Here is a 19,118-nt window from a genome sequence, read left to right on the forward strand (position 1 = left end):
ATGGAGGTAAAATCGTTTGCTAAACGTAGAAGGCAGTCGATGTTTGATTATATATATATATATAAAATACATCTCATAATAAGTAAAAAGGCAATTCATGCAACTAGAACATCATAAAAAATGTAAAACAATACAAATTGATAAAACACTAGTGACAGGGCTGTACACACCCACGCGCTAACAGGACTTAACCAAAGCATCCCGCACAGGTTTAGTCAATTCTAGACAACCTAGATCTGTAAGCGGCCCGCAAAAAAACTTATCACTGCGCAGAGTGTGAAGGGGTTAGGTAACAACTGTAAGTGCAAGAGTGCCACTTTAGTTTGCTTAAACTTCAGACTTTTTAACAAGGGCCGTAGAAAGCGTTTTTTTTTAGGCAAAAAAAGAATTTGCACAATAGTATAAAATGGAACATGTCCTGAGGAGATCGAAGATCGCAGCCACATGGACCTCGTTGGTCTGACGGGAGAAAAAAACAGCCAGAGAGGCTAAAAAATGATGAAGCTGATTGAATCTGAAACATGTGATTAAGAATCGATCATGAGCACTAGTTGGGGCCAATAGGTATGGTCCAATACCCGGAACCGATTCTTACATTACATAGGCCCTTACTGAGGGTTTACTAAGCTCAGTGTTTTCACGGTTCACCGTTAAAAATTTGTGATGTAGGTCTTTTATGTTTTAAACGTCCCTCAAACTTAGTGTCATGTGCAACAAAAATATCTGGCCTGCCTGTTGCCTGGAAAGACTCCTTTACGTATTGTATCCAATAGATTTTATTGCCATGTTCCAATGCCAGACAATCCAATACAATCATGTGGTTTAAATCCGTACGGTCAGATGTCCATATCTTTATCCAGCACACTAAAGGTTTGATTGCCACTTGTCAGTCAGTCAAATCACTTTATTCGGTTAAATCAGAACCATAAAAGTACCAAACATACACATACAAACCCTTACAAAATACATTTAACCAGAGCAATTCATCAAATTCCTACTATAATACAAGGTGTGCACTCAAATTTTAAAAGGCATGAATAAATATATAAAAACAAACTACTTGGGATAGCAATCAGTTACGTAAATTCCTGAGTCTCACAGTTGCCACAAAAAAGCTTGCTATTTAAAAGATTTCACTCGGCTCATTTAAAAGTTGGAGATACATTAGAGCCGGTTTAACCTGGGTAAATCCCTTTCTCTTTAAAACAGGAAATAAAAACTTCTTTCTGATATCTCTATAATTTTCACAGAACATGGTGAAGTGCATAGTATCTTGAACTGAAAAATTATCACAGGTACAAGGCCCTAGCTCATTCTGTTTGCACCACCCCCGCGATTTATCTAGAAAGAAGTGAATAAGATTAAAACGGAACCTAGTTAAAAGCATGCGATGGAATGGCCTGTTGGCAATTTTCAAATATGGTTCCATAATAGGTACAGTTTTTAATAAATAATGTGCTCTAACAGACAGTTTTCTTAACTCCAACTCTTCTCGCTCACTTGACCACAAATTCAGGAGCTGTGATCTGACCCTCAGGAGATCTACTTTCTCAATTTTGTCTGGATGGTCAAAAAGGTCTTGACGGCCCACACCAGCTAGCAGATTTTTAATATAAAATAGCCACGTGATCTTATGCGCTCGATCCAAAGAGACACAGTCCTTTATGATTCTGTGATTTAGGTCAAGTTGTGGGTTAAGCCATGTTTTTAACCTGCAGATAACTGGTGCTAACTTCAATTTATCAGATATATAGCTCATTCCCAGTTCTTGGTGTATGGCAAAAGTGGGAGTGGATTGGGGGACAGACAAAAGATTGCTTAGAAACTTATTCTCTGCTATCTGCAACCCCTCCATAGGCATATGGCCCCAATTAGATTAACCATAAGTAGCTATTGCTATACACTTGGATTTGTAAATGTTTATAATGGCCTCTACCGGTTTTGCCCCCAACCGCTGTGCAAAACCATTAACTGCTGCAATTGCCCTAACCATGGCATTGGTCTTAACCTTATGTTGTGTGGCCCAAGTTCCTCTTTCGTCAAACAGGACCCCCAGGTAGTTAAATGAGGGCACCCTAGTTAATTCTGTATCTTCGCAGAAGAAGGTTCTCGGATTATTCTTTCTTTTCCGGCCTAGTGTCATTACATGAGATTTAGCAATATTCACCCTAAGATCCAAGGAATTCATAAAAAAACCCAAAGGAATCTAAAAGCTTCTGTAAGCCGACTGATGTGCATGCTAATAAAACAGCATCGTCGGCGAACAGAAGTACTGGGCAACGGTCATGACCTATTAACGGAACATCCAGAGTAGCTACATTTAAAACCTTGCCTAAATCATTTATATAAAGACTAAAGAGTAATGGAGCTAAAATACAACCTTGTCTTGCTCCCCGACCCGATCTAAAGTGACCCAAAATCACTCTCCCTAAAACTTTTACTGCCGAATCAATTAGGGAGATTGGTCTATAACATCTAACATCCCCTCTCTGACCCTTTTTGAAAATTGGCACAATTATAGATGATGACCAGGAGGGAGGAAATCCTTGTCTGGCACAGACATTAAAAACATTAGTCAGAATTTTGGCCTAAAATGAGGGATACAGCTTATGTAAATCTGCCGGGACTCCGTCCGGCCAGGAGCCTTATTGCTTGTCATGTTCCTAATGGCCAGTTCTACACCATCCTCACAGAATGTAAAGACAGTAGTATACCTTCTTGTAACGGGAGCAATCACCCCATCTGCACATTTAGGTGTCTCATAAATGGCCTCAAAATGGGCAAGCCATTGGTCCTCAGTGATATTACATTCAATCTGAGTATTGCCTACATCAAAGAAAAAAGGTTTATTAACAATGGCCCAGAAACTGCTACTGTCTTTTAGGACTTCCACCGATGTTCAGGCATCCCAGGCTTCTCTTTTGATTTCATTTTTCCGAGTAGAGAATGCTGACTTATACTCACTTCTGAGTATCGCTAAGTGGCTTCTATCTTGAGGGGACATTTTTAAAGCGATCATCAAATTACGATGTGGCCTGGAACAGTTGCTATCAAACCATCTCTCTCCCTTAAATTGACCAGATCCAACAGAATAGGTCAGGTCCGTAGCTACCTGTGCACAAATGTCTTCAAAAGCCCCCAAAACTGCTAAGCCCTCAGTTGCCCGATCCAGGCATATAGCCATCCTATCTTCTACCTTAGTAGCTAGATCTTGGAAAAAAGCGTCCGGTAAAACATTTGCCCATTTTAGCCGCCTACCTTGATCAGTGGGTTTCAGACTAAGTTCCTCTCTAGGTTTGCCTATATTGCTTTTAAACCCACAGCTTCTATCTAGCTCAAGGATAACTGGGTTGTGGTCACTATAATATGACCATCTGGTGCTATAAGAAATCACCTTTGGTAGAACAGATAGAGACATAAATATAACAGTATTGCACCCTCTAGCTGTAAATGTAGGTGTCCTTTCAGGTAAAGTAGTGTCGCCTGGTTCATGAAGATCCATTTCTGCCAGGATCTCCTTCAAGCATTCCCCGGATCGTGTGTGCTCAAAGTATAACGATACATAACTTACCAACCAATAGGATCAGTTCCCCCCTGACAGCTCTGGTTACAAAGATGAATATTAAAATCACCCATAATAATGATCGAGTGATAAGTGGTTTGACTCTCACAATAAGTTTCTAAAAACTGTCTCAGTGTTAACAAATGTTCATTTTCCATACAGCAATCAGTAGAAATACAGAAAATTACCACCAGCAATTTAAATGAATTATGGACAGCATATTCATTTGCTAAACAATTAGGGGTGCCCACCATAACCAGTTTGTGGGATCCTGTCAGGGCAAGGGAAAACAGCAGTAAAAGCCCCCCTTTAGCTTTTCCCGAGGGAGAATGCTGTGCTGGCACACAATAACATTTGTACCCATCTACCCAGAAATCGCCCTCCATGTCCCAAGTCTCTTCAAAACCCAATATGTCGTAAGTTTTGATCAGACCCACCCATCCGGGATCCGCTTTTTTTGGACCGCAAACCTGCTTTATTCCAACTTAAGATATTACAATTCTCCTTGTTGAGCCCATCTACTCCAGACAAACATGTTCTATCTGCCTTATGGTTCTCATGTGGGGTGGGTACTTTAAGTCAATCATTCTCGTCCAATGTAGATAGGGGCAAAAACCGGTTATGAGAAGAGGGACTTGATGGCGTATTGCCACTTGATCAGCCAGGTAACCAACCCCTAACTCTTCAAGCATAGACCAGGCTGGCGTGCCTTGGAGGAATCGCAGTATCCAACGCAAGAATTTATTTTCTGCTACCTGTAACCTATGTGGGGGCACATACCCCCAGATTTAACTGCCATATACAACTCTAGAAATACCTTTAGACTTATACAGTTTTAAAATGACCTCCGAGGCCAATGAACCCAATCTACTTGCAAAACTAGTGATGGCTCCCAAGACTTTTTTCATCTCGTTCAGCTTCCCTTCTAAGGGGGCTTCCCACTGTAGTTTATCATCAAATAATGCTCCCAGATAGGGAAAGGCAGGGACCTTACCAAGGGTATAGTTGCCAGCTTTGAAGATTTTTGTCCGGAGCCCTTGGGGACCCACCACTAAGACATAGGACTTGGTATAATAAACAGACTGGTCCAGCCTATCCAGAAATGCCACAAACCATCTATTAAAACCTGCAGGCCCCTGCCCGTATGGGTCATGAGTACTGCATTGTCAGCATAGAGTAGGCCTGGCAAAGCTCTCCTACCTACTCTAGGAGAGTCTGACTGGAGTGGCAAGAGAGCAGCCTCGAGGCCATTGATATAAACCGAAAATAAAAAAGGAGCTAGGATACCGCCTTGGCGCACACCCAGTATACAATTAAAATGATTGGAAAGATCTCCCTCATGGTAAAATATCACTGCCGCCATTATGTGGGCATGGAGTGATATAAGTAGGTGGACAATGTGAGGTTCCACTCCCAGAGAGGTTAATATGTCCCACAGCTTAGTCCAGTTTACACTATCAAAAGCGGACATAAGGTCCATGAAAGCTAAATACAGTGCGCCTGGTTGGGCCACTGTGTATTTAGATATCAGGAGATAAAGATTGAGACATTGTTCTGTGGTTGATAAACATTCCTGGAAGCCATATAGGACTTTCGATAAAATGTGTTTATCTGTGGCCCACAAAGACATTTAGGATAGAAGTACCCGACCCAGGGCCTTGACTATTGCATCAATGAGGGAGATTGGACGGTAAGATTGCGGATTATCTTTATCTCCTTTTTAAAAAATTGTGACTATGAAAGCGGTGGACTAGGAGGGCAACGTCCCCTTCGAGGCTGCTGCATTTAAGACTTCAGTCTGTAAAGGAGCTCAAACCTTTGTGTTATCGTGGAAAAGGTCCAGGAGTATACTGTCAGGGCCTGGGGCCTTATTTGATGCCAAGAACTCGATGCTTGAGGCTACCTCCTCCTAAGAGAAACTAATGGGGGAAACCGCCACACAGGGAGGTATGTCTACGCATTGCTCACCGTGGCAAGCTACAGTATAAACTTTTTCATAATGAGTCCCCCACTGGTCTGTCGTGATGTGTTGGCATACTGTCGGATTGACTGGTTCTGGGAAGCAAGGGCTATTAATGATTTTCCGAAATAAGGTTGAATCCCTCAGTTCGCCTGCTTTGGTTAAGTCCTCCCAAGCCTGCTTTTGGAGTTGGAGCCTGCGCTCTCTCAGCGACTCTATCTTTCTCCTGTGGCACCTGCTTCAAGGCTGCTGTTAGCCTCCTTTAATCCTGAGAACACTTGTGATCAAACCATGAGAGAGAAGCCTGGACCCGCCCCGCTGCCTATGTGGTTAAAAGGCCAGAAATTATCTGAGCGATGGAGGAGAACAAGTTTACAATTTCCTTTCTCGGTGTGTGAAGACTCAGGCATGCGCCTATCGCTTTCTGCCATGAAGAGAAAAGGCTATGGTTAAAGGCCTTACGTCTGTGCTCGCCCATCGAATGCGCCTACCCTGATCAGTGAGGGTTAAAGATGACTGGGGTTTACGGGGACCTATGGTACAGTGGCCCAGCCCTGTCAGTACATGTGTCACTGGGTTGTGGTAGCTAAAAGCACTATGCTCTATATTAAATGAGCCGGGGATCGCCCCCAAAGGTGTTTTCACAAATATAAATTCTATAATAGTTGCATAACCCCTACCTTTATAGGTCGGGGGCAGTTGAGAAATAGGCCCGGGGTACCAAAGATCTAGGGCGTCTACCAGGTTATGAGTAAGTAACAAATTATTTAACACCTTCCTTTCCATAATGTGTTCCATATGGAGGCCGTCTGAAAGCGGGCAAGGCTGAGCAGTCGACTAGTTCTTCACAAAGGATGGGCATAAATGACAGTTGAAATCAGCCGCTAGAATACAATTTGTTTGCCCACAACCATCCTCCTTTTTAGAGTCTAGGGCACAATTTAAGGCATTAACATTGGGGGACCCGCCCGCTCCCGTCTTGGCATTATAAATATTAATTATAACAAGTGTGTGCTCTCCCCATATGCAATTCTATACCCTGGAGTGCCTGAAAATCCCACTTTAAAATCTTTAGGTCTTTGCATAGTTCCAGAGCCACAAATATGATAAGGCCCCCACTAGCTCGTCCCATGATTGAGTTTAAAGCTGGACAAAAGATAGTCTGATACCCATCCAGAACAAAATTATTCTTGGTCTCCTAGGTTTCCTGCAGGCATATAATTTTATATGACCTAACATACAATAGCCATCTGTCATCGGTAAACTTACAGACCTGCCTCATTCCAGGATATAAGACTAAATTATCTACCAGGAATGTGGTTGATATTACCAGGGGAGGGAAATGGAGGGAAATGGAGAGAGTGGTGTGTGAGGTCTCTCCTGGAGCATATGGTTAATCACATGAAGCACATAAGGGGGGGCTGATACAATCTCATTTGGGCTCGATATTAAAAGGGGGCAACCTTTCTCTACACTCTGTCTCAGGGGGTCATTTTGTTGGAGAGAATAGGCGTGTGTCTCCTTAACCTCCTGAAGTCAGTCCAACTCATTCAAATCTGCAATAGGGTCATAAGAGTTTGAGAGTGGCAACAGCTGCCCCAAAACTCCTTCATTAAGTCTACCCCTTGTAACGGTCACTCCCCTGGGTTGCACAGCAGAGGTCTATAAAAAAAAGCTCAGCCGGAGTAGTTTAATGCATGAGGTCGGTGAAAATGATTTGTATGCTCCAGAGAGAATTTTTTGTGCTAACTCGGGGTATGGTACCGAGATAGTGATACAGTCTCCCTCATAGGATTTCCTTGATGGGCCTATCCACGCCACCCTCCGTGCCATCAAGATGCCAATATGATCCCTGACTGAATACCTGGAGTGCAAGTCCAACCAATGGGAGACTTAATTAATTAGATGGACCATAGATTCCTCTTCCTGAGCAGGTAGGCCGGGCATCTCTGACAGGACCACAGAGTAGGGAGCACATGCTCAGGGAAGATCAATCACAGAGAGCTGGCAAACCTTAGATAATTGCACCCCTATGTAGGGTGCATCTTCGAGGTCTAGGGCCTGGTGAGCCTGCTTGGCGCTAGGAGCGCCATCTCCCACAATGCCAGATCTACCAGTCCCTAGCGCTGTATGTTGGACCATAACTCCCTTGGACTTTTGGACTTAAGGAGGGCATTAACGTGCCGAGCACCACTGTTACTCAGGGAAATAGCAAAGGGTATGGTATCAGCTAATGATGGGCACTCTGATGGTTGAGGAGGTGGATGTTTTCCCACTTAAGTCAAAAGAATACCCATTTTGCTAGCCAAATCCCTAGTTGCTAGCTCCTATTTTAAGCAACAAGGGGACCCCAATTAGTATCAGCGAGGGACCTCGGGGAGCTTAGTCATATGAAAACAACAGTGGTCCCTGGCAAGGAGACGAATAGTTGAAAAATAAATATAGACTCAATCAGTTCTATATTAATGAAAACATGCCCAGCCGGGCAGAGGTTCTCAAAGTTTATATTTTGAATCAAAATTGTGAAACATAATAACACCTTCAGCAATTCACGTTCGTGGGGCACAAGCCTGTACCCATCCACGACAATACACAAACAAAGACATACACAAAGGGCTTGTAAGGCAAAATCAACAGTCTCTGCAAAGTTCCAATTTAAGGCAGAGAATTTCTTACATGTACCATTACACAATTTTGTATAGTGAGTTATTCCACAAGTATATGGTACACATTTGGTCGACGACGTTTCGGACCCCCTTACTAAGTGCTGGGGTCCATCATCAGGACAAAACAATGGTTGCCTTTTTAAATTTTAAGCCTCTTTTGCCTAAGGGAGAGAAGGGAGGACAAAGGTACATTTACATCTTTGAATTTTCTCACAAGCATAATGATAGTGACATTGTGCAGTGATTATTGAACTAGTTCGCTTGTATCCAAGTGGAAACAGCGAGTGACTTTATCTATGGTGTCAGCAGGCATGTGACTATGTGAAGAGGAAGCACATTCTCTTGGTGATTAGGAAGGTGCCTAGGTGTACGTGGGTGGTTATAACACTCAAGGCCAAGGTGATAACAGGATCAGATAAAAAACGGCGCAGTGACAACAATTGGATATTTGAGGAAAGAAAACGCCATCGTGATTGTAGGTGCGGCTGTGCATTTATGAAGACCATCATAATCAAGTGGAGTAGCGGCGCCATGGTGCGAGGTGAATTTTCAGAGATTGCGGCGATATACATATATAGTGTTACACACAGGGAAGAAGGATTTAGGTCTCACCAGGGGGGCAGTTGGTAAAAACGCTCATATGAGAGCATGCGGGCAGGTGGTAGGATCAAGGACAATGTAGAGTATGTGTCCACTCAAATCGATTTTAACTAATTGATGGAGGGAAAACCACAGTTTAAAACCAAGAATAGCCATTTAGCAGGCTGGGGGTAAATGGAAAAGGAGGCATCTTACCCGTAATTTTGGTGGAATCGAGTGTTAAGTTCCAGGTTGCAGGGCTATAAGTTTGTGAGCTCAAAATACGAGCGCGCAAGTAAGGAAATAAAGCGGATTCAGAACTGGCCGATTATTCCTCTGTATCCGTTTATCTAATTAAAGGGAGAGAGTGGCCACTATTAGACACAGGTCATAATCGCCATGTACTATGGGTGCAGTCGGGGAGTATTAAAGGGCGGCTTACCCGTAATTAACTTCAGACTTCTTGCGAGGATGCGGCGGCGGGGGAGACTAATATCTCGTTTTCGCTGTACCTGTGTGTACAGTGCAATTATTAGGGACGGGCAATCTAGGGTAGCCATAGGGAACATCGAGGCACAGGTAGTAGAGCAGAGGAGCCTTACCTCGTGTGCCGGGTGGTGCCGGGCGCGCCGAGTCGCGCTGGAGTCCTGGAACCAGGGGGGCCTGTCGGCAGAATGAGGGATTATCAGAAGGCAGTTGGGCAGAACAGATTCTATCAATGGTAATATAGCCTGTAAATACAGAACTTACCATTCCTTTGTTTAATCTGTCAAACCACACATTGTCTTCCCATGAAATCTCTGTCCTTAGTAAAGGCTTATCCTTTGTTCCTACTACTTACCCAAACTTCCTTGACTTACAGTCAGAACTCATGACATTCTTCCGGAAAGTCAGGTTGCGTGCCTATTTTGAACTCAACCCAACTGACCCTAAACCTGTTTCTACACCCTTCAGACCACCCTCTAGATTCTCCCCCATGTCGGGCATGATTCCCAAGGAAATCCTAACTTTTGAAAAGGTGGTTCTCAAAGAAATGACAGACTTGGCAAAATCCCACATCTTTGTACCATATAATATCTCTGTAGATGAAAAATCTGCCATTTCAACACTTAAAAATAACCCCAATCTGATCATCAAGCCAGCTGATAAGGGTGGAGGGATTGTACTGCAAAACATCGACAACTACAAAAGTGAATTACTACGTCAAGTATCAAACACGGATCATTATTGTAGACTCCCTACGAACCCTACCAAAGAAATTCAAGCCCTTATCAGAGTCATCACTACTGAGGCCCTAGATAATGGATACTTGAGTAAACATGAGTATGATTTTCTTAATACCCCAAATCCCAGAACACCGGTAATTTATACTCTGCCCAAAGTACACAAGAGCCTTGACCAACCCCCTGGCCGGCCGATTGTATCGGGCTGTGGTTCGGTTCTGGAACCTTTAGGCCATTATGTAAATTTCTTCTTAAAGGACTTTGTCCCCACTACCAGATGCTATATAAAGGACAGCACCCACATGATTAACCTTATCGAGAACCATCCATTCAACCACAATAATGAGACCATGTGTACTCTCGATGTTGAATCGTTGTATACGAACATCCCCCAGAGAGAATCTTTGCTAGTGATGGAGACCATTCTTGACCAAAGAACTCGACCACACAGGGTTCCCACACTTTTCTTAATTCAGCTCCTTGAAATTTGCCTCACACAAAATTTCTTCACATATGATAATCAGTATTTCCAGCAGGTTCGCGGAACCTCCATGGGAGCCATTTTTGCTCCTACCTTGGCCATTTTGTATATGGATTGGCTAGAATGTAATGTGATTCTTGCTGACAGTAATCCATTCTATCAAGGCATCCTTACATGGAGACGTTATATAGACGATATCTTCATGATATGGGGTAGTGACATCAATACCTTCCCAGCCCTGTTACATTGGCTTAACAATAATTGCAGTGGACTCACATTTACACTGGCTCATAGTAAAACGTCTATCCCTTTCTTGGACTTAAACATCCAACATGAGAATGGCCTACTCTACACGTCCCTATACCACAAACCCACTGAAAAGAACACGCTTCTAAGCTATAATAGTTGCCATCCTAGGGCTCTCAAAGATAGCCTCCCTTATTCACAATTCCTCCGGCTGAGAAGGAACAGTTTCCATAAAGAGGACTACTTTCATGAAGCTAGTCTGCTAGCTACCAAATTGAGACAAAGAGGATATCCTCGCCGCCTCATAAAAAACTCTATGAAGCGCGCTTGGTATTGCCCACGTGAGACACTCTTGGTAAATAGACCTAAACCCACTACAAATAAATTGGTATGTGTCACAACTTTCTCCAGCGTGTCCAACAAGGTCACAAAAACTATTAAAAAAAATTGGCACATTCTAAATTCAGGGCAATTATCCTGGGAACGCCCACTTTTTGCTTTCAAAAAAAGCAAAAATATCAAAGACCATCTAGTGAGGGCAGCCTTACCTTCTCCTACCCCCCTAAAAAGAACGATCAATGACCACTGGGCCACAACACCTCTTAGGGGCCATGCGAAATGTGGAACTTGTGTGGTATGCGACTTCACTGTTGAAGGAAAAGAATTTGTTTACAAGGAAACTAAAAATGTGTTGAAGACGTTTACAAACTGCAACAGTTGTAATGTTGTATATGCAATTCTATGCCCCTGTGACCTTATTTATGTTGGACAAACTAAACAAAAGGTCAAATTGCGGATTTCCCAACATCGAAGCAGAATACGGTGTAAGACTCCCAACGCTCCGCTGGTTGAACATTTCACCTCCAACGAGCACACGGAAAATGATATCCGCTGGACGGTGATTAACCAGGTGACATTACCACCTAGAGGAGGCGACCTGAACCTCATGCTCAATAAAGAGGAGCTCAAATGGATAATTAAGACTGACAGTCTGAACTCTGGTCTCAACCAGCAAGAAGATTGGACCACACTAATTTAAGTACTCTCTCTGTCTGAAAGAACTGAATTGGATGAACAAAAATTTTTCTGGCCTTCCCAGGAAATTCCATGTATAACCAATGTACTCTAAAAAGTTTATTTATGTTGTTACCTGTGTGTAATTTACCTTTTATATTGCCCTTCACTAAAGTCACCAATTTGCACCCACTACTATTCACGCTGTCTCCACCTATCTGTTGCTCACATTTCCCTCAACCAACATGGCTGCCCAGCCCTGGTCCCTTCTTTATTTCTGTGTCCTAAAGCGAGCCAATGGCCGAGCTTAATATAAGTGGTCTGCCCACGTGATTCCCTTAACCAGGAAATCGAGCCTTGCCGACTGATCCGGTAAGCGATGCACGCGCGGGTTGCCCATCCTGCTATTTGCGCGTTAAATTATGCCCAACTGCCTTCTGATAATCCCTCATTCTGCCGACAGGCCCCCCTGGTTCCAGGACTCCAGCGCGACTCGGCGCGCCCGGCACCACCCGGCACACGAGGTAAGGCTCCTCTGCTCTATTACCTGTGCCTCGATGTTCCCTATGGCTACCCTAGATTGCCCGTCCCTAATAATTGCACTGTACACACAGGTACAGCGAAAACGAGATATTAGTCTCCCCCGCCGCCGCATCCTCGCAAGAAGTCTGAAGTTAATTACGGGTAAGCCGCCCTTTAATACTCCCCGACTGCACCCATAGTACATGGCGATTATGACCTGTGTCTAATAGTGGCCACTCTCTCCCTTTAATTAGATAAACGGATACAGAGGAATAATCGGCCAGTTCTGAATCCGCTTTATTTCCTTACTTGCGCGCTCGTATTTTGAGCTCACAAACTTATAGCCCTGCAACCTGGAACTTAACACTCGATTCCACCAAAATTACGGGTAAGATGCCTCCTTTTCCATTTACCCCCAGCCTGCTAAATGGCTATTCTTGGTTTTAAACTGTGGTTTTCCCTCCATCAATTAGTTAAAATCGATTTGAGTGGACACATACTCTACATTGTCCTTGATCCTACCACCTGCCCGCATGCTCTCATATGAGCGTTTTTACCAACTGCCCCCCTGGTGAGACCTAAATCCTTCTTCCCTGTGTGTAACACTATATATGTATATCGCCGCAATCTCTGAAAATTCACCTCGCACCATGGCGCCGCTACTCCACTTGATTATGATGGTCTTCATAAATGCACAGCCGCACCTACAATCACGATGGCGTTTTCTTTCCTCAAATATCCAATTGTTGTCACTGCGCCGTTTTTTATCTGATCCTGTTATCACCTTGGCCTTGAGTGTTATAACCACCCACGTACACCTAGGCACCTTCCTAATCACCAAGAGAATGTGCTTCCTCTTCACATAGTCACATGCCTGCTGACACCATAGATAAAGTCACTCGCTGTTTCCACTTGGATACAAGCGAACTAGTTCAATAATCACTGCACAATGTCACTATCATTATGCTTGTGAGAAAATTCAAAGATGTAAATGTACCTTTGTCCTCCCTTCTCTCCCTTAGGCAAAAGAGGCTTAAAATTTAAAAAGGCAACCATTGTTTTGTCCTGATGATGGACCCCAGCACTTAGTAAGGGGGTCCGAAACGTCGTCGACCAAATGTGTACCATATACTTGTGGAATAACTCACTATACAAAATTGTGTAATGGTACATGTAAGAAATTCTCTGCCTTAAATTGGAACTTTGCAGAGACTGTTGATTTTGCCTTACAAGCCCTTTGTGTATGTCTTTGTTTGTGTATTGTCGTGGATGGGTACAGGCTTGTGCCCCACGAACGTGAATTGCTGAAGGTGTTATTATGTTTCACAATTTTGATTCAAAATATAAACTTTGAGAACCTCTGCCCGGCTGGGCATGTTTTCATTAATATAGAACTGATTGAGTCTATATTTATTTTTCAACTATTCGTCTCCTTGCCAGGGACCACTGTTGTTTTCATATGATATAGTTGCTAGCTCCAGCATATCCAATCTATTCACGAGCCGAGATAAAAGGTCTGTAAGAGTCACTGTGATAATATGTAGAGATGGCACCAGATGGATCAACAATTTCTCCGCAAGCAGCCCAGTTACAGCATTCGCCTGTCCCTGATGTGTGATCACAGGAGCTTCCATTATCTTCTTGGCCTTCCGTTTCCGTTTAGGAACGGGGGCTCGCCGGTTCAGAGGGTGGAGTAGGCAGGGGAAGGGGAGGCTCAGGCCTCGAGGCTAAGGGCTCCGGTGGGGATGACTCAACAGGTGCCAAATTTGAGGCTGGGAGAGGGCAGGCAGGACTTGGGCCTTGGGGGTCATTATCAAAGTAGGTGACAAATTTAGTCCTGAACATTCTAGGTCTAATGAAAGCCACCTCTCCGCCCCAACTATCTCCTTGTTGATGGCACCCACTGCCTTTGCCAGAAATGTGTCAATGGTATGGCACGGATGACCCGTAGGAGACGCTGGCTGAGCCTTCCTTTTTCCTATTACACTGGATCGAACAGAGCCCGGTGACAAAGAGTCCAATAGACCCAAGATGCGCAGCAAAGGGATAACAGTGGTTTGTTCAATTTTGCTCAAATTTGCACGAGTACCCAGAATAACTAACCAAGTAAATAAAGTACTCACAGGTGGATCTGTGTCCTAAATTCCTAGTGCAACCCCTCCAATTGGCTGAAGTTGGTGAAAGCATTCACACAGACCAGGCCATGACCTAGAGTGTTCAACCAAGAGATTAAGCCCAGCCCAACCTCAACCAGGCGTGGACGAGCGCACATGCAGATTGAAGGCGGCAATGGCCGCAGGGACTGCTGGAGCTTGATGTCCTGACTGTCTTTCTCTTCCCGCAATGGTAACGGGCTCCCGCGCTACAGGTGCAGATTGAAGGCGGCAAGAGTCACTGGGCCTGCTGGGGCTTGAGGTCCTGGCTGCCCTCCTCCTGTGGCAATGATAACCGGCTAATCGATGTTTGATTATTTTCAGGTATGGCAAAAGGAGGCTAAACAGAGATGGCTAAGGGCGAAAAGGGAGGCAAGGAAGGAAAGGACACAGACACTGACTCAGAAAGCAGTGGCGCATGATGAAGAGAAAGTGGAGTAGGGTATATAATGTGCTGATAGCTTTCAATTGCAAGGTGATAAGTCCTATGTAGCTAGGGAGGAGACAAATGCAAAAACAACAGTTGATGGACAGAATGCAGAACAATGTCATACATTAACCCCAGGACAGAGATCTGGACCTAAATCCATCGTTTTTTTGCTCACCATGCCATTCCAGTTTGAACCCAGTCATATGCAAATCAGTCTTGACCCTGTGCCTCATGGGAACAGTCCAGCCCGAACTGCCAAGCAAGGTTCTCCCTGGACTGGAAACAAGCATCCTAGGACCGGTTTCAGGGTTTACCCCCTCTTCAGCCAGGTTAGCTTGATTCCAGTGGCATGGAGAGCACGGGACCCACGTCTGGTCATACCCGGCCCACTCGGGGTGACAAATGCAAAAACAACAGTTGATGGACAGAATGCAGAACAAGGTCAGACATTCACCCCAGTACAGAGATCTTGACCTAAATCCATTGCTTTTTGCTCACTATGCCATTCCAATTTGAACCCAGCCATATGCAAATCAGTTTTGACCCTGTCCCTCATGGGAACAGTCCAGCCCGAATTGCCAAGCAAGGTTCTCCTTGGACTGAAATCAAGCATCCTAGGACCGGTTTCGGGGTTTTACCCCTCTTCAGCCAGATAGCTTGATTCAAGTCTCAAGGAGAGCACAGGACCCACGTCTGAGCATACCTGTCCCACTCAGGGTGACAAATGCAAAAACAACAGTTGATGGGCAGAAGGCAGAACAATGTCATACATTAACCCCAGAACAGAGATCTGGGCCTAAATCCATTGTTTTTTTGCTCACCATGCCATTCAAGTTTGAACCCAGTCATATGCAAATCAGTTTTGACCCTGTGCCTCATGGGAACAGTCCAGCCCGAACTGCCAAGCCAGGTTCACCCTGGACTGAAAAGGGAACCTCAGGTTGCTTATGATATTATAGACAAAGTGTATGCCACGTGCATGACTCCCAATGAGGTGTTTGCTAGTGTTACCACATTGATTGGAAACCGAGGCAGATTGTATTAGAAATGTCTGACAACAATATCTCAATTCCCGATGAGTGAAGTTCACCCCATTTTTCACTCAGAGATACCGGAACTACGTGATCAGCAGCACGAGCAAGTAACTAGTCAGCGAGTAGAGGCCCGTTTTAAAGAACAGTGGGTTTATACTCCATGGAAAAAGAGTGAAGTCCTCACAATTAAAGCTCAGTTACCTGACCCTAGAAAGAATCCTACTGCATACTATAAGGAATTGACAGAGGCTGCTGCATCGATGGTAATGACATTGGCAAATATTGAAATGTTTTTTGGTTTGTTGGTGCCAGTGGATATCTGGCGACAGGTGCATACTCTGGAACTGGCCAAAACGGAGTTGAATAAATAAATAAAACTAATTACATTGCACCGCTGCAACGCCAAATCGTCGATGCGGTGCACAATGTAATATGTTTCATGTATCTATTTCTTTACTCAACTCCGTTTGGTCTAATTCCGGAGTTTACTACCCCCACACTGCCCCTCCCCTGCCCCGACCATCTCCCCACAGCACTCCCTTGAGGTGCCGCCACTTGTGGCCAGGATTTGTCTTTGGAAGTGTGTATTCAATTGTTTTTCAACAGGTTTGTCGCAAATTTGCTCCCAGAGATAGCAACACAGTTGCAGGTTGCTGAGAGTACTTGGACTACCTCTACCCCTTCGGTGATATTGAGTATGACTCAGTATTATGAGCACAGAGAGAACGAGGAGAAAGAGAAAATAGAAAAGAAGACAAAGGAACTGAAGACAAAGGTATTGATGCAGCAGGCCTCCAAGGGACAGAGATGGCATTGAGGTATTGGACCAGCAGTGCAGCTTCCTTGTACAAGCCAAAATGCTGCACCGGTGGGCCCAAATCAATGTGCATATTGCAAGGAGGAGGGGCACTGGTGCAGAGAGTGCCCAGTTTTGTTGCAGAAGGTTGCGGTTCCTAGAGGATGGGGAGAGAGAGAGAGGCCAGGGAACATGCAGTCAGGGTGGGGATTGGGCTAAATTGAGGTTACAGGATGTCTTACAGCTAGGACAGCCTAGGACAGGGTAAGGGACCAGTTCCGATACCTGTGGAACAGCATGGACCTTATAATAGTGTGGATTTGCAGGGCTCAGAAAATAAATTTTGGGTGGATACAGACACAATAATTAGTTCTGTTTTGAGGGCAGCCCTGTCTGGCCATAACAATGTTTCAGTTGTTTTTTCGGTGTGCTGGTAATAAGCCCCATCTCCAAACCTCTTGTTTTGACTATAGGCGCTTTCACTGTTATCGCCATTTTTATTACCATCAAATTGCGGAGAGAACTTATTGGGACTAGATCTGTTGAAGAAGTCTATTTACTGTTCCCTGGATAGTGTCTATATAACAATGGGCCAGAGTGTGGTTGGTACTACGCAATGTTTGTGGAAAGATGCCCCCTTCCAGTTGAGTTTAAGGATATCCCATCTACGTTATGGGCCACAAGTGACAAGATGTAGGACTATTGCAGATACCTTCAGTCTCTATTCAGGTTAAAGAAAACGCCATTTTGCCTCGTATCCCTCACTATAAAATTTTGCACGCAGGAGAACTGGCATTCTTGTGCATTATACAGGATTTGATTCAGTCAGGCGTTGTAGAGAAGGCGGCGGCGAATGTATGTAATAGCCCCATCCTTCCTGTTCTCAAGAGGCCACCTCCGGGTTCCTCTGATGATGTTGCTGATATTTATCATTTTGTCATTGAACTGCGCGACGTTAATAAAATTGTGGTCCCTCAGTTTCCTGTGGTTCCTGACATTACTGCTCTTTTGACTATGATTCCTTCTTCTGCCAAGCTATTTTCTGTTATTGATTTAAGAATTCCTTCTTTAGCATCCCTGTTCATCCACATAGCAGGCACCTTTTCGGGTTTTCCTTAGCAGGTCATAGTTTTAGATTTTGTCGAGTTACTCAGGGGTGCACTGTGAGTCTTAGCATAAATAGTCAGGCTTTGAAAGGTCATTTGGACACCCTCGCCCTTGCCCCAAGTAAAGAATTTTACATTATGTGGACAATCTTTTGATTGTGTCCGATACTGAGGAAGGTTGTAAAGAGGCTACAGTAAAGTTGTTGCTGCATTTGGCTCAATATGGACACAAAGCGTCCCTTTCCAAATTTCAATATTGTTGACAGAAGGTCACCTATTTAGGTCACCTACTGTCAAAGGAGGGTCGGAAACTAACTCCTGAGCGTATTAATGCTATTGCTAACATGCCTGTATCAAGGACTCAAAGGGATGTATGAGCCTTCATTGGTATCACTTCCTATTGTCGTCATTGGACACCGAAGTTTGCTTTACTAACAGCCCCTACTCTATCTAACCACTAAAGATGTGCATGAACCTTTGCCATGGATGCCTGAATGTCAACAAGATTTTGAGCAACTGAAGGTTGCACTTTGCTCGGCTCCTGTGCTTGGCACACCTTATTACAACAAGCTGTTCGTTTTATAGGTCCACTAGTCAGCCGGTTGTGCGCTTTCTGTCTCAACACAGGCCTTTGGAGGTAAGCAGGGGCCATGTGCGTATTTTTCTGCTGTGCTTGATCTTGTCGCGAAAGCCTTCCCGAGCTGTTTAAGAGCGACCGTGGCTGTGGCCGTCTCTATTCGACAATCGGCAGGGCTTGTTCTTGATAGTGATCTCACAGTCATGGCACCACATGCTGTGAATACACTTTTGAACAGAACAAAGACACAGCACCTGACCAGTGCACATCTGACTGGCTAAGAGTTGACCTTGTTTGCACCACACATCACCATCAAAAGATGTGCCACTCTGAACCCTGCCACGTTACTACCCCTCCCTTCGGATATTGAGGAAATAGACATACATGATTGTATGTTTCGGACAGAAGAGGAGACGAAGGGACAGGTATTCTTGACTGATGTTCCCTTATCTGACCCCAAGGGGAACTATAAGTTGATGGTTCCTGTTTTAAATTACCGGATGGCACCACAACTGTTGCTTACGCAATCACAACACTGCACACAATAGTTGAGATAGCCTGAGTTCCCTATCAGTCGGCCCAAGCTGCAGAGTTGGTAGCTCTGATTTGAGCCTGAGAGTTGAGTCAGGGATTGGCGGTCAATATTTATACAGACAGCCAGTATGCTTTTGGAGTTGCTCATAGTTTTTGGCGGCTATGGGCCGAGAGAGGATTTCGCACTGCCCATGGTTCGAAGATTAGGAATGGCTCTTTGATAACTAGACTTTTG

General features: G+C 44.4%; 1 protein-coding gene across 1 annotated transcript in view; it reads left to right on the forward strand.

The window, feature by feature from the left end:
* The window catches only part of LOC147732424 (uncharacterized), a 2,559,122-nt gene that overhangs the window by 555,053 nt on the left and 1,984,951 nt on the right, over positions 1 to 19,118 (forward strand). The window contains exon 22 of the mRNA XM_086954262.1: positions 9,722 to 10,127. Within this exon, the coding sequence (XP_086810388.1) occupies positions 9,722 to 10,127 (406 nt within the window). The remainder of the gene's footprint in view (positions 1 to 9,721; positions 10,128 to 19,118) is intronic.

The sequence above is a fragment of the Lissotriton vulgaris genome, chromosome 2_1 (assembly GCF_964263255.1).
Source record: "Lissotriton vulgaris chromosome 2_1, aLisVul1.2, whole genome shotgun sequence".
Lineage (NCBI taxonomy): Eukaryota > Metazoa > Chordata > Amphibia > Caudata > Salamandridae > Lissotriton > Lissotriton vulgaris.